The sequence below is a fragment of the Camelus dromedarius genome, chromosome 10 (assembly GCF_036321535.1).
Source record: "Camelus dromedarius isolate mCamDro1 chromosome 10, mCamDro1.pat, whole genome shotgun sequence".
Classification (NCBI taxonomy): Eukaryota; Metazoa; Chordata; class Mammalia; order Artiodactyla; family Camelidae; genus Camelus; species Camelus dromedarius.
Window position 1 is genome coordinate 74,793,357 of NC_087445.1, and position 15,010 is coordinate 74,808,366.

Sequence of the window (15,010 nt, forward strand, 5' to 3'; positions counted from 1 at the left end):
CTTGTCAGCTGTCTTCTGACTTTGCTGTTTTTTTGCCACCTCAGTTTTTTTCCATTTTATGATGGAGGCCCTGTTGATGTCAGATGCCACCTTTATCGCATGCTAAACTTTCAAATGTAATTGAGTCTATTTCTAGTCTGTTTTATCCTACTAGCCTGTTTACCTATCCACGAGCCAATACCACACACTTTTAATTATAGAGGCTTTTCATGCCCAGCAGGGCAACGTGCCCTGGTAGCTTTTCTTATTTCGGTCTTCTATTCATTCTTGCATGCTTCTTTTCTATATGAACTTTAATACCAACCAGTGTGAACTCTTTTAATGAGTACATTCTATTCCTTCACATCTATTGATATGATCAATACATGTGGTCTCAACCTGGTCACAGAACTGCATAGTTATTATGTGTGTCACATGTTCAGTGCTTCCTTCTCTAAGTGACGTTTTCTTTGCCTGCCCACCTGGTTACTTATTGATTGATGGTATTTAGAAAGGCTGATATTTTTGTTCTCGTGCCTACCTTTGCATCTATACATTTTAATGCCCTCAGACTCCCACTTTCTTAGATACCATCTGAGCATTTCATTTGTCAATTTTTAATGGTATCCTTTAAATCTTATCTATTACATATGTAAAAATCAATGGGCTCATTCTACTTTCATCTTTTCCTATCCCTTCTCTCATTTTTGTTTACATTATTTCTACTGTGTTAAGAGCACATAACATTTATACATTATTACCTGACTCTTATTACCACCTTTGTTTTAGTCTTATGTCAACAATTAATGCTCACTATCAGTCCTTGGGCTGAAGTTTCCCCACTCATCTCTTTCTTGTGTCAATCCTACCCTCCAGTAGATTCCTCAAGGTGGGCTACTGAGTACAGAATTCTTGTATTAAAAATGGTTTCTCTCTGATACTTGAAAGACATATTTATCTTTGATTCACACTTTCTTTGAAAATGCTGCTGCATCATTGCCTTGCTTTATATATTGTTTTTGAGACATCTGGTGCCAGTCTAATTCTTTTGCCATGTAAGTTATTTGAGTTTTTGCTTGGAAGCCTTGAGGATTTCTTCCTTATCTCTGAAGTCTGACAGCATCACTAGAATGCACCTTAGACTAGACTGTAGGCGGTCAATTTTCCCCAGTACCAGGGAGCTCTTTAAAGGTGCAGACTCAGACCTTTAATTTCTAGGGATTTTTCTTAGACTACAGTTTTCCGTATTAGTTCTTCCTGTTCCATCATTTTGTTTTCCTTCTTCATGGACTCCAATTATGTACGTGTTGTTTCTTCTTTGTGTTTCCCTTCAACCACTTTCTCTCTGACCCCTTCTACTTCTTTATCTTATTTTCATTCTCCTGGTTGTATCCCAGTCTTTCTTCAATGCCCTTTATTAAATTTCATTTGAATCTATTTCTCCTTGAGCATCTTGAAATTTAGTCTTAATTTCTGAGATAATTTTATCATTTTCCTGGGTACGGTAAATCCTTTTCATTTTGTCATCTTTCCCGCTTACTTCTGTTTTTAATTTCTGAATCTCTGATTTCAGGATTTGTTTTCTCATCTCTTCAAATGCTTGAGGGTATTCAAACCAGTCTGGAGTGCCGTCTGTCTTGAACAATTTTCTTCCGCTTTGTGGTGTTTGTTTCCTTGGTTGGGGGGGTGGGGGTGGGATTTCTTTAGTTAAAGTGTTTATTCCTTCAACATTTTATTATAAAAAATTTCAAAGCATGTAAAAAGTTGAAAGAATTGTAGGGTGAACACCCACATTCCATTGAGCTGGAGTCTATGACTGTTGTCACTGTGTTCTATTGTTTTATAACTTATATATTAATCTGTCTATCCACTCATACAGCTTACTTTTTTGAAGAATCTGAAAGTTGCAGACATCAGTATTCTTCACCCCTAAACACCAAGGCAAGCACATGATAAGCGGAGTCTGACATTTGGTAAAAACAAATTTTTTGAGGTTAAAATTTGCCTACAATAGAATGCATAAATTTTTAGAATGTACCATTCTCTGAATTTTGGCAACTGCATAAGGCCATACCACCACACCTCTATCAAAATGCACAATACTCCCATCCCACCACCATGGGACGCCTCCTTGTGCCCTTCCCAAGCCGAGGGTGCTCTGCCATCCCGGCTGGCAAGCACTGTCCGATTTTTCTCCACCTTAGCTTTGGCTGTTCCAAAACCTCACAGAATGCAATTATACAGCGTGCACTCTTCTGTACGATACGCTTTTTCGTCAGCAAAGGTTAGCACAGGTGACAGTTAACAAGGACTTGTTTGTTTTTTAACTCACACGTAATTTGGAGTGTGGGTGTTTTTGGTTTCTTTGTTGTGTTTATTTGTTCTTGTTTTTCTGTATTGTTTGGAAGATATATGGAGAGACTTGAACTGAGACAGCCATCCACAACGTTTCTTACTGTGAACATTCTCAAACATAAATGAAGAGATATTGCTTAATAACCACCCAGGTTTAAAAATTTTCAAGGTTTTGAAACATCTCCTTTGTTTATCCCCTGCTTTTTGTTGGTGAAGTATTTTAAAGCACACATCATATATCATGTCATTTCAGCTCTATGGACCTACCTTCAAACAACAGATCTTTTGTTTCATAACCATGAGGACATTATTAGATCTAACAAGATCACCAACAATTCCTTGGCGCCATTTGAAATTGAGCCCACATGCAGCTCCTTCGGATTGCTTAAAAAAATACTCTTTTGCAGTTGGTTTGTTTTGAATCAGGATTCAGACAAGGGCCACACTTCACATACTGCTGTTAAACCTTTTAAGCATTCCACCCTTCCCACTTTGCCCACATGATTGACTTTGTTGAAGAAACCGAGTTGTCCTGTGGAATGTCCCACATTCCTTTGACTTTTACTTTTTTTAAACTTCAGAGCATTTAATCACTAATAAAGCTCCATTCATATCACTGTCATTGCAACAAACAATTCTAGAACCATCTTTTGAAACTTAGTTTGCTACACTGTTATTGAATAACCTCCTTAAGCAGCAGTTCTCAAACATTTTGGTCTCAGGACCTCTCTACATTCTTGAAAATTATTGAGGCCCTCAAGGAGCTTTTGTTCCTGTGGGATATAGCTGTTGATATCTACTGTATTAGAAATAAAACAGAAACATTTAAAAAGCAAGACTACAAGAGCCAACAGGTGTCAGCAAGATGATGTCATGTCACAGGAGGTAGTCTCTGGGACACTCCACCGTGAACCTGTGAATGAACGAGAGTGACAAAGGAAAGTGGGGTCTCAGTATTGCCATAAAAACAGTGCTGACTTTGTGGCCTCCCTGAAAGGGCCTCTGCAATCCTTGTTGCCAACCCATAATTTGAGAACTGCTGTTATAAAGGAAGGATCTGATTTTTGGAAACAAATGTCTTTTGGAACCAGGTTTGATAAACCAATTTTTGACCTGTCAAAAGTGAAGCAGAACTATAAAAACTGACTTCCCTTATAAAATGGCTTTTACAAAAACAAAAACAAAAACAAAAACAAAAACAAAAACAAAACAACAAAGAGTTTCGGTAATACTCTGTGCTGTGACAAAAAAAATGGGTATGCTGTGTTAAAATATGGGTACAGATGCCTAAACCGAGTGCTAGAGCATCACAGAATTTTAGTCCTGGATGGTCTTAAGAAACTTCTGAAGGACAACTAAAATTATTATCTAAGTCTCTGTATGTTGGGAAAAATTGTTTTTACTACTGCAGAATTGGTGGTGGGGTGTAAATGAGGGCACCTGTTCAGGAAACATTTTGGCATTTTCATGGGAAGCTGACTATTTGTGTGCCCTAAACCAGGGGGCACAACTTCGGCACCTTAATTGGGGGCTGGATAAGTCTTCGACGTGAGGACTGTCCTGCTCACTGTAAGACGTCTGTCAGCAGCATCTCTGGTCTCTACTCACTAGAGGTCGGTAATACCCCTCCCCCCACAATTAAAAACATTTCTAGACACTACCAAATGTCCACTTGGAGGCAAAAATCATCCCCACTGAGAGCCACTGCCCTAAACCAAGCACTGTTCTCCTAGGAGTAGCTCCAAGGAAAAGTTTAGCCCATGGGGCCCAAGGAACACGAACAAGAATGTTCAAAGCATACTGTTCATAATACACAAACAAAAAACTAGACACAAATCAATGACCACTGACAGAAAGATGGATAACCAAATTAGGATATATTCATATAATGGAATACTTTGTATCAGCAAAATGAATAAGCTATAGCTAAACCAACAATCTGAATGACATTTAGTTAAAAAAAAAAAAAAAGAATGTGGAGTGAAAAAATGAAGTCCTTGAAGACAACATGTGATACCCTTTAAAAATGATTAAGTTAAACAGGCAAAATTAAAGAATATACTATATATATATATTGAGGAATACATATAGTTGTGTTAAATCCTCCCTCAAAAAAGGACAGAGAACGACCAACAAAGGCAGGGACAAGAGTTCCCAGCAGGGCCGGGGCTGGGGCCGGAGGCGGACACTCCCTGCCAGGTTTTAGACACGTCCCAGCTCTGGGGCTAGGCATTATAACCATGCAAGGGCCACGCCGGGATCAGTGACGACAGTGTGATCCTCGATCAAGGACTATGATCAATTTTACCTGAAGTTAAAATTTAAAATATAAAATGCCCAGCACTCCCCCCCAAAAGTGTGCAAGGCCCCGAGTCTGGTCCCTGCCTGTGCAGAAGTCTCACCTCCTCCCTCTCTTCCCCTCGCTCCCCACGCTCCAGCCACCCCCCTCCAGGGTTTCACCTGAACACACCGCTGCCCTCTGCTGGGGCCTTTCACCCCGCCGCCTCCCCTCCTGCGGTCTCTTCTCTCAGAGGGCCTCTCCGCACCCAGCTCCACCCACACAGGGCCCTGGGTCTCTCTCCAGCCTGTCCCGCTTCCTCCCCCCTTCAGCCCTGTCACCCTCTGCCATCATCTTAGACAACAACTCAGGGGCCTCCTGTCCGGTTTCCATTCTGAACTGAGGGCAGGCTCCGCGCGTGCAGGGGCTCTGGTCAGTGCTGGACAGCACCCAGCACCATCCTTCCTCTCCCGGTGCCCAGAGTGTTTCCGGAACAAGCACAGGGATGCTTCAGCAACCTAGCTCGCGAGAGTCTGACGCTCCTCCTAGGACTTACCACAAAGACCCCTTCGCTGGAACTCCAAAAGCACGAAGGCTTAAAAGCGCTGCATAGGTGACCTGAGGCTCGGGCCGGAAAGGTGGCTTTTGGGCTCCACCCCAGAGCTGCTGGATCTGAATTTCTGTGCTGCCTGCCAGGAACGTGCCTTTTCCACAAACTACACTGGTGAGTCCTAGGCCTACTAAGGTTTTGGACTACTGAACCCAGCAGGGCAATCAAGGCCCAGGTTAGTTAAGCAGTTTAACTGTTCCCGTCTTCCCTGTCTCAGAGAGCCTGGGATACAGTAGTATGAGATAATGCGTCTAAACGGTTTTAAACAGATGTGTCATTCAAAAATAAGGCACCAAGATGTTAGAGAAATTGAAGGTTGGTTAAATCGTATATTAGAGAGATTGACAAATGAGTTTTATCTGTTGTAAATCGTATAACATATGAAGAAAGATTACTTTATAAAATATTAAGATATGTTTCAAATGCCATGGATGCAGCTTCATCTTTTTCTTCTTTTCTTACATTTTTATACCTAGTGGATCAGTCAAAAATTGCAGATTAATATTTTAAATGCCAAAAGAAGCCAGCTGCTTGTTCTAGTCTGACTCAGTTAAGCTCTTACAATATTTTGACTGTTGGAAGAAAATTAATAATGGGATGTTAGGCGGTAGATTAACTGAAACTAAATATCAACATAGCTAGGTTTATTTTGGGATGACTGAGCTCATCTCCTCAAAGAACGAAACAGGATTTATTCTGTCACGAGTTATTAACTTACACAGCACCAAAGCAGCCCCCCAACAGAGTGGAGGGAGCTGGCCGCAGTGTGGTTAAAGGCTGTGCAGGAGGCTGAGGGGTCGGGTTTCACGCTGGCTAGGACTTGGCCGGTACAGGCTCTGTTCCATTACCTAAGGTTCATGGAGACGCCAGAAGGTCGAGGCCACAGCTGTCCTGGGAGTTCTGGAACCAGGTTAGTATCAATGCCTGCTCCTCCCCCTCCCTGAGTAGCAGCCACGAGGGCGTGGGGAAACCGATACATCCGCTAGAGAAGGATGCTTCTGTCTGTCATTAGTGTATTCACTCAGCAAATACTAACTCAGTCCCATCTGCCCTCCCTTCCCTCCCCCCGCCCCATCTCCTACACCTGCCCTCCCTGTGGGTAGATGAGCAGGAAGCGGATTCACGCCTGCACTTCCAGGTCAAGCACGGGGCTCTGGCTGGAAGGTGACTGCTCCCAACGCTTCCGAGGCCTCCAGGCCAATGAGAAAAGGCAGGTTTAGCTTTAGATGGCCAAACTGACCCCAGATCACCTTAAAAAGTGCCAATTCTATATACGGTCCTCGTGTTTTCCTTTCTTCCACATCGTGTAGAAACAGCTGATGACAGGCCGGGGCTCCCCGTGATGGTGCATCCAAGGCGCCTCACTGCTTCTTGGCAGTGATTGCTTGGTGAAGGAGGGAACCAAAACGGGACCAGCAAAACTACCCTTTGTCCATGGAATACTCGCGCATACGCCATTTTTTCCCATGCCCGTGCACAAATAATCCGAAAACCTCTCTGTGTTCAAACACCAAAATCAGAGGAGATCCATAGCGACAACAAAGTCAGAGGGACATGCTGACCGCGGAGGCCAGGCCATTTAGCCAGAGCCATTTCTGGGCCCATCTGTACACCGGTGTGGCCACTGTATTTCACAACTTAAGTGACTCTTCTGGAAAAACTGTGCCCCACTGCTCCCAACACTCACCTTCCTCCACCAGACAGGGGCCCACACTGGCTCCGTGGCTTGGGCTAAAGCTTAAAAAGATACCCTGCTGTAAGTGCAAGCATGCTCACACCACCACTATTTAAAAAGCAAAACCGGAAACAACCCAAACATGCACTGACCGGAGGAGGGATAAAGCGTGCTCAGCCGCAGAGTGGACTGGGACCTAACACCCGAGACGGCCAAATCACCAGCAACCACCACCAACGCGACACGTCTCAGAACCAGTCACACAGCACGACAGTTTTATAAAGTTCAAACTTCAACAAAGCTCAGTGATACCTTATCTAGGGATGCATGCCCACGTTGTAAACGGTACTTAAGAAAGGAAGAGAAGGGGAAGCTTGGCAGGACGGTGGTGATTCTGGGGGGAGAGGCAGGGTCTGGGGAGAAGCACATGTTGGTTGTGTTCTACTTCTTTGATTGAGTGGTGAGTCACGGGCTGGTCACTTACTTTATAATGGACAAACACGTTACATATATTCCTTTGTATGTATCATATTACACAATTTGAAAAAGTTAAGGAAAAAAACGACCCGCCTGGTGCCTGGTAGTCTAAATCTTACTCCCCCTCATCATGAATGACAATAGAGATGGGAGGAGGAAGCAGCCTGGAGGCGGGAAGCGGTGTCCCGGGCCACCTTGGTTTCCTCACTTGTAAATGGAAACTGGGGAGCCCACCTCGAGGCCCACCCAGAGGGTGTAAGAGACGAGCGCCAGGTAAGCCACGAGCTCGCTACTGGGGATGGGTGTCTGGAGGGAGGCTGCTTTCTCGGCCCTGTCTCTCTTCCCCTGGGGACTGACCCCTCAACTCCACAGTCCTGTGCAGCTGCCAAGGCAGGACGTGTCCCCGGGCCAGGGAAGGAACGGGGGGTCGGGCGGCGTGAGCGTTTCTCCCGGGAGCGGTGAGCACCGGCACAGGACGAGAGGCAGCTGATGCCAGGTCACCTGGGCCACAGAGTCCCAAAGGGACGGCTGTCCTGAGCCGGCACCCCTGGGGCGACTCTGGTTTTGGTCCCTCCTGGCAGGTCAGCTCACTGTATCTTTGAGCATCCAGCATCATTAAAAGGCAAAACAAAGACCCAAACCCACCCTCTTCCTGCTCAAGTCGAGCAGAGCAGGTTTCTGTTGCCTGCACTCAAGGGAGCCTGGCCGATTCAGGAGGAAATGCAGTTTTATTAAAAAGCACACAGGCACGCTGCAGGCCTCAGCCAACGCAGGTAAAGGGAGATGTCAGCAGAGACTGCTCAAATGTGTCCTGCTTCGGCAGCTGGTCCCTCCCCGTCAGTCTCACTCGATTCCCAGAGCATTCAGAGTACACTGCCTTCCAGCTTAGCATGATTCACTCCAGACAAATCTCCAGAAAACAACTTCTGACTCCTGCCTGAAGCTCGTGCGGCGGGGCTCAACTGCCCACAGCACAGCCCCAGCCTTCTCCACCCGTGAGAGGGAACAGGTGACCAGCAAGGGTCAGGGGAGATGGCAGCTGCCGGTCCTGCTCTCCTCCCAGGTGAGGATTCCCTTCGACCTCGGAGATGTGTGTGGCCGCAGCAAATGGCCTAGAGATCTGTAATTTAATAAAACACCACCTTTTTAAAAGTGAAGAAGCCAAAGACAGCGATTATGTTAAAAGGATGATTATCCACCCGGCAATTTGAATCTGATTCAGATCACACACTGCTTTTCCTATAAACAAGCACCCTGTTATGTGACTTCCCATGTCACCCAAGAAAGATAACAGCCAGCTGGCCAGATGCAGAGTGCTCTGCATCAGCCACTCGTGGCAGTAAAACCAGTACATATAAAACAGGATTCCGCTCTTGAGTCGAGTCCCTAAACTCTCCCATCAGTCTATTAAACAGAAGCTCCGCGAGAAAGCAGATGAGGCTGACAGGTCATTGTGAAAAAAAAAGCCAGCTTTCTCAGGTGGAAGTAACTTGAATGTCTCAGACCCGTTTACCCACAACCCCCGTTCTCCACGCTCGTTCCTGTCAATGCCAAAGTCCTACCTTCATCACGAAACGGAAGCTCAATGACCCAGAGATAATTTGAACAAAGCTATCTCACTGAGGATGCTTTTGTTTCTATCCTCATTAACTCCTTGGTCCCTGTCAAGTATTCCCAAAGTAGGATTTATGTTTCAGCCGCTGGGTCCTGAGGATCTGAAAGTTCGACAATTTGTACGTTTAACGGAAGCTGAAATTATCGTGTGTTTTACAGACAGATCCGAACTGTTTTCTTCTTCTATTAAGAGAACACTGTTATCTCAGTCCCTGTGTTTTTTTCAACTGAAAGAATTTTAAAGTAGCTTGTGACCCAGCTGAACCTCACTAATTTTTTCTCCCACATGAAATACCACCCATTTAATAATCCCACATCTTCTCCTCCCCTAAGAGAAAACACACACACACGTGCACACACAATAAGCCTGTTCTCTTTGGGTGAACAGACTGAGTGAACAGTAACTCATCCTGGGTGACTGGCTATTTGTAAGAGTTTATGAAATTAAAATGCTAAACTATGCAGACTTCATACGGGGCTCCGGAGCAGCAGGGCTGGAGAGACGTAAAAGACACCGGCCCTGAAGCTCACCTTCCGGATATGCATCAAAAATCACTGCTCTGATTCGACTTATTCTGCTTTCTGTAAAGGTGGTGGCTCCTCAAAACCTGTGCCCAGGGAAGTGGCCTTCCAGCATGTATTAGTTCACAGCGTTTAGAAACGTGTCTCATCACTGAAGTTTCTACGCCTTTCTAACTACTAACATAATCTGACATTTCTATTCCACTGTCTTTCCCAAACACACCTGTCTTTGGTGAATTTGTGCAAATACAAACATTAACGGTGAGGCTCACCATGTCAACCTGCTCAAAGCAAACCCCAAACAGAAACAACAAAATCGGAAGCTGTCAGTGACAAGGTCTCAGAACACTTTCTTCAAATACGTAACAGATTTAAAAAATGATTTTCCACAGAACCTGTTCTGTTTTAAGAGGCTGTTTTCGTGAGCAGGATCCAATAGCTGAGCATTCCTGCTGTCTTTGGGTAACAACGTAGAACAGATTCACCCAAACCATGAACTGACTTACAGGTGAAAAGGTCTCACACTGTCTCTCCTGTCTGGGTAACTCTCAGATGGCTCTGTAATTTCATTCAAAAGCAAGGGTTCAGCATGCAGAATGCTTAACCTACACAATGCCAGTAAAAAGAAATATGCTATTCACCACCAAGCTGGGATTTAATTTCCATTCTAGAGATCTGACAACACAGAAACAGATTCAACCTTGAGGCCAATTTTCTCTCACATGTCCCTACAAATAGGTCAGGAAGCACTTACCAGAAGCATGGCCGATGTTCCATTGGGTCTGGATAAGTGGATGGACATTTCAGGAAACATCCTGTCAATGCGGCTGATCACGTCATCAACGTATCTGGGTGGGAAAAGAAACACACGTGTCTGAACTGGAACCCTGGTCACTGAAGTACAAATCTACAGTGCACGCAAGACTTCTCTTTTCAACTTAATTTTTCGTCAATGAAATACATTCTTAAGAAGGCAAATGCGATTTACGAGGCTTTTTAGGAGAAATATTACTCCCCAGCTCTTCCTCCTGCCTTCCAGAACTGCCCATTTTTTAGTGATTTCTTTTGGTATTTGCCTTCGTCGTTCCACGTGATATGTTTTTAATGCTAGTTCTTGGTTTTTCATTTCAAGGTATGACCTCATGGCTTTCTTCCCTAGATCAGAATTTAGCTCTGCCTCCTTCCTGGCCACTGGGCTCCAATCACAGGGCCCCTCCCTCTGTCCTTCTGGTCCAGGGATGGAAGCAGCTTCCTGTTTCACTCACCTGTGCTGGCCTCACTGTTCCTTGCTTGGCTTCTCATCTCAATCACCTGAAAAATCAATTCTCTGGATTGAATTCTTTTTGTTTTAAATACCTGAAGTTAGTCCTGTTTTCCTGGTTTGAGTCTAATAAATTCAGATTATATCACAATTTTTGCTTAAATCAGTATTTGTTGTTTACATCCTGAAATCTCTGTGTATATTTTTTAACAGCTGAGCCACATAATGGCTCATAAGTACATTCATTTACTTGTGCAGTTTTTTGTTTAACTGGATTTTCATTTGATTAGTCTTCTGCGTACCTATTACAGTTTTATCCCTTAAACTCTCTACCTGGCTCTAAAATTCCTCTCACTGCAGACAAACACATCAGACAATCTATCAGCTCCATTTTTCCTTGGAAACATTCCTCTGAAAGGCAGTCCTTTGTTCTTCTGACCCAAGGAACCTGTATGTCTTAAAAGTGTTAATCATTATGGAGATAACTGACACTAAGCACTTAGCATGATGCCTGGTGATACCCAGAACTCAAAAATTATAAATACTCCTATTGGTATATCATGGGCATATGCTGCAAAAACGTCCCCTCTCAGTCGTGACAAATCCCTGCCCCTCCCTACCACCAGTGGAAGCTCATTCAGAAAACGCCATCCCACGGAATCAACAGAGCTGGGTCTGGCTCAGATCCTCCGAGAATAAAATCATAGCAGCATTTGTGCTCACCATCCAATCACAGGGACCCAAAGGGGACGTATAATATAATAGCTGAGACGTGGATCTATCTGTTAAGGATTTTACATTGGATTTCGTATCCGTTGGATATGACAAATTAAATTATATGTCCATTAGATCAGGGACACAGAAAAGCTATGTTCTCTTGGGAGAAGAGGGAGGGCAGCTCTCCACTCACAACATGAAAAGATTTTAGTTTGAAACCTGGGGCTCATGGCAGGTAGCAGACAACGTAACACCATTCGCTAAAAAGTGATCATCAGCGTATGAGCCATGGAAGGCATGGAGTAATCCTGTGATTAACCTATCCGGTTTTCCTTAGAGAATGGTACACCAGTTTTAAACTTGAAAAAGGACCTGAAAAAGGAAGAGGAAAAACTTCAGAAGGCCCAGCGGTTAAGTGACGACAATGGTAAGACTGGAGCCAGAGACAGGTGAGAAGAGGAGGAGGTGAGCAGAAGGCTGCTGGCTCCTGGGGAGAAGGGCGCTTCGGGGACACCTGGAGATTCTTCAAGTATGCAAATGGCGTTTACAAACCGGGTACCAAACAGCTACCTTCCATCTCTAGACAGGACCATAAGAGGAGGACATGGCATCAAAAAGCGACCTAGCTCAGAAAGAACAAGAGGCATTTCTAAAAGGTAAGACGTCATTCTACTGATTTTGAAAATGGTTTAGAAAACAATCTTTCCTGGGTGGCCAAGAACCAGACTGACTAAGACATCACGCGGCAGCTCCCACGTAGCTTCCAGATTTACAGCTTCACGACACACAACCTTGGCTCTAAGCTTAAATGCTACAAAAGAGGTGAAAAGATGAAGAAAGGAGGAAATTCACTCATTTTTTTTTCATTACTGCCTGTTCCTTGAAATGGTGGAAGACACGTGGCAAACTTCCTGTCAAAAGTTTACACCAGGTCACTGGAAACACTTCTGCATTTACACACTTCTTTGCTAACTCTATGTGTGTGGTTTACACCATTACTTCAGCCCCAGCAGGGGGCAAAAATCCACGTCCTGCGTGAATGGAGGTCATTGCTAAGTGTATGTTAATAGGAAGGGGACGGGCAAGGTCTTCTGCACCGATCCTCAATCAATAGTCATCATAGCTCTGGACAGCAGAATGCAAATGAATATGCAGAACTTCAGCACAAAGGGAACGTCATAATTTGCTCCCCCTTGTATCTTTCACCTTGAAGGTTTCAAAACACTTTCTAGAAAACTTGTCTCTTTCGTAGGCTAGGAATTTAGGGGAATGGGTAGGTTAGGAGATGATTCCAGAAACCAAGTTCAGTGTGTAGATTTTCAGGAGTCTATGCCAGCTCGCCGACTTTGCTTGCTCTTCGTAGGGGTCCGAGTTCTCCGTGGACAGACAACAAAAGCTCCTTGCCACTTCTGGACTCCCTTATTTATGACTCTTTATAAAGGAAGGGCAGTGGCAGGAGAAGAACTCCTAGGGAAAGTATCTGCTGCGGACATGGGAAAGTATGGGAGTTTTTGTTCCCTCCCCAACTAATGATCTCAGATAAAGCTCAGCAAACTCAATCCGAAGATTTTATTAATCTTGTAAAAATGCATTTCAAGGAGACTGTTTTTCATTCCCGTGCCTAACATAAAGGAGATGCAAATTTCCTTTTTACAGGTGACACTATGTATTTGCCAAAAAGAGAAAGAAAGTCAGCTGCGTCTTCAACTGACGAAAACAATGTCTGAATCCTAGAAGCAAAATCAAAACATTTCATTTTCAAATAGACCCAACCTTCAAAACGCAGATCCACCGCTAGTGACTTGACAGAAATAAGGAAAGCTTGGAATGGCAAATTAAAAAGCTGGAGGCAAGATGACATTTCCTTTCCGCTGGGGAGAGCGGGGGAGGGGGGGTCGGTATGGGAGGTGGTCTGGGTCTCCTCCCGGATGTGCCCTCCGGCATGTATGGCCCGGCTCTGAGCGCGGGGCGGACGACAGGTAGGAACAGTGCGCCCCCCTCCCACACTTGCACCATATGTCGCACTCCGTTCTGCGGCAGGATGGAATTACTTTTAATTTTTACCTTTGGAATATAGGCAAACAAGCACTAACACAGCAGTGGTGACTAGTTTACACTTGAGCAGACGCGGTGCAGAACGACATTAATTTAGTGCCAAATTGAGCAGTGAGTCACAATTTGCACATATCTGTCAACCTGTTAACAGGGTAATAACTTGGAAAGATCGCTGTTCCTATTTACATTACAGAAGCCTTTAGAGAAAGGAGAGCTGGCTGGTTCTTCCTGAAGCACTCGGCTGATCAGCCAGTCTGCTGGTCCAAGAACCAGGCTTTAGAAACACAAACTCCTTAAGTCGCAGGCTTAGACCAAGGCGTGAGTCGTACTTCAGCACTTCCAGGTGGAAAGTGAACTTCTAAACGACCAGAGATGGCCGCCTCCCTGTCCTGCTCCCCAGTCACAGTCAGACTCCCAGCGGTTTCTGATCGTTTTTCCCAGTGCGTCCAAAGGCTCCTTCTCAGGATTTCCAAAGGCTTCCTTAGGATGAAGCTTCAGTCTCAACTATTCCCACACCTCTGCTGCAGCAGGAACAGTCACGTCATTCTCAGATTTCTGGCATTGATCTCTGAAGCCCTGGAAACCTTGTCCTCTTCTGATTTCCTTCGAGCAGGTTGGCGTGCTCCTTTAAAGGTCCTTAATTGGAAAAGTAAAGGACACTGGGACCTCTAATTCAATGTCCCCTTCAATCTAGGCACTTAACGGCATCTCCAAGAGGTGGACTACATAAAGTCCCCTGTGACACAGCTCACAAGCAGCCCCAGGCACTTTCGGACCTCCAGGTTGTTTCAAACCCACTGACTGATATCTCCACCCAATTACCCCACTTCAGCCTTGTGAAATGACATAAATATTTCCTCTGAAACCTAAAGGTCTTCTGATTTATCAGTGTCTTCAAATCTTTCTTGGGTCACAGATCCCTTTCAGAACGTTCTGAAAAATAAAATACATGTCTGCACAAAATTTTACATGCAGTTTTCCACAGTTCATAGGACTCTGGAAGTCATTCACGGGCCCCGAGTTCAGACACAACTAGACCTATCCGAGAACTGAGGTATCTGATGTTCTTCTTTGTTCTTTTCTGAATGGTAAATTGTATTTGTCAATACAGCTATTTCCACTTTAGAAATGTATATATGTATTCATATGTCACAACCTAGAAGTGAGCCCAACCGAAGGGGAGTACTGGGGGCAAGGAATCTAACAGCTCCGATCATCTTACAGTCATGCTCCCAGGCTGGAGCCCACGGTTAGTGTTTGCTCTTTTGTTGGTTTTTAAACTACTATCTCTCGCTGTTAATCTTTCCAACAAAGGCAAGGACCTACTCCCATAACCTTAGAGGTCATCTGAGAGCAACTACTTCTGGCCTCTGAAGCCACATCACCCGTGCTTTATAGCGGCTCCTGGCTCGTAGAGAAAAAGTGCTGCCTGCTTTCTGCATCGCTGCTTAAGGCTCAGCAGGGTCA

General features: G+C 44.6%; 1 protein-coding gene across 2 annotated transcripts in view; it reads right to left on the reverse strand.

The window, feature by feature from the left end:
- The window catches only part of MED27 (mediator complex subunit 27), a 186,560-nt gene that overhangs the window by 52,518 nt on the left and 119,032 nt on the right, over window positions 1–15,010 (reverse strand). For both annotated transcript variants that reach the window (XM_010975389.3, XM_064490637.1), the window contains one exon: window positions 10,265–10,358. In XM_010975389.3, coding sequence (XP_010973691.1) covers window positions 10,265–10,358 — 94 coding nt within the window. Of the gene's footprint in view, window positions 1–10,264; window positions 10,359–15,010 lie in introns of those variants that run through there.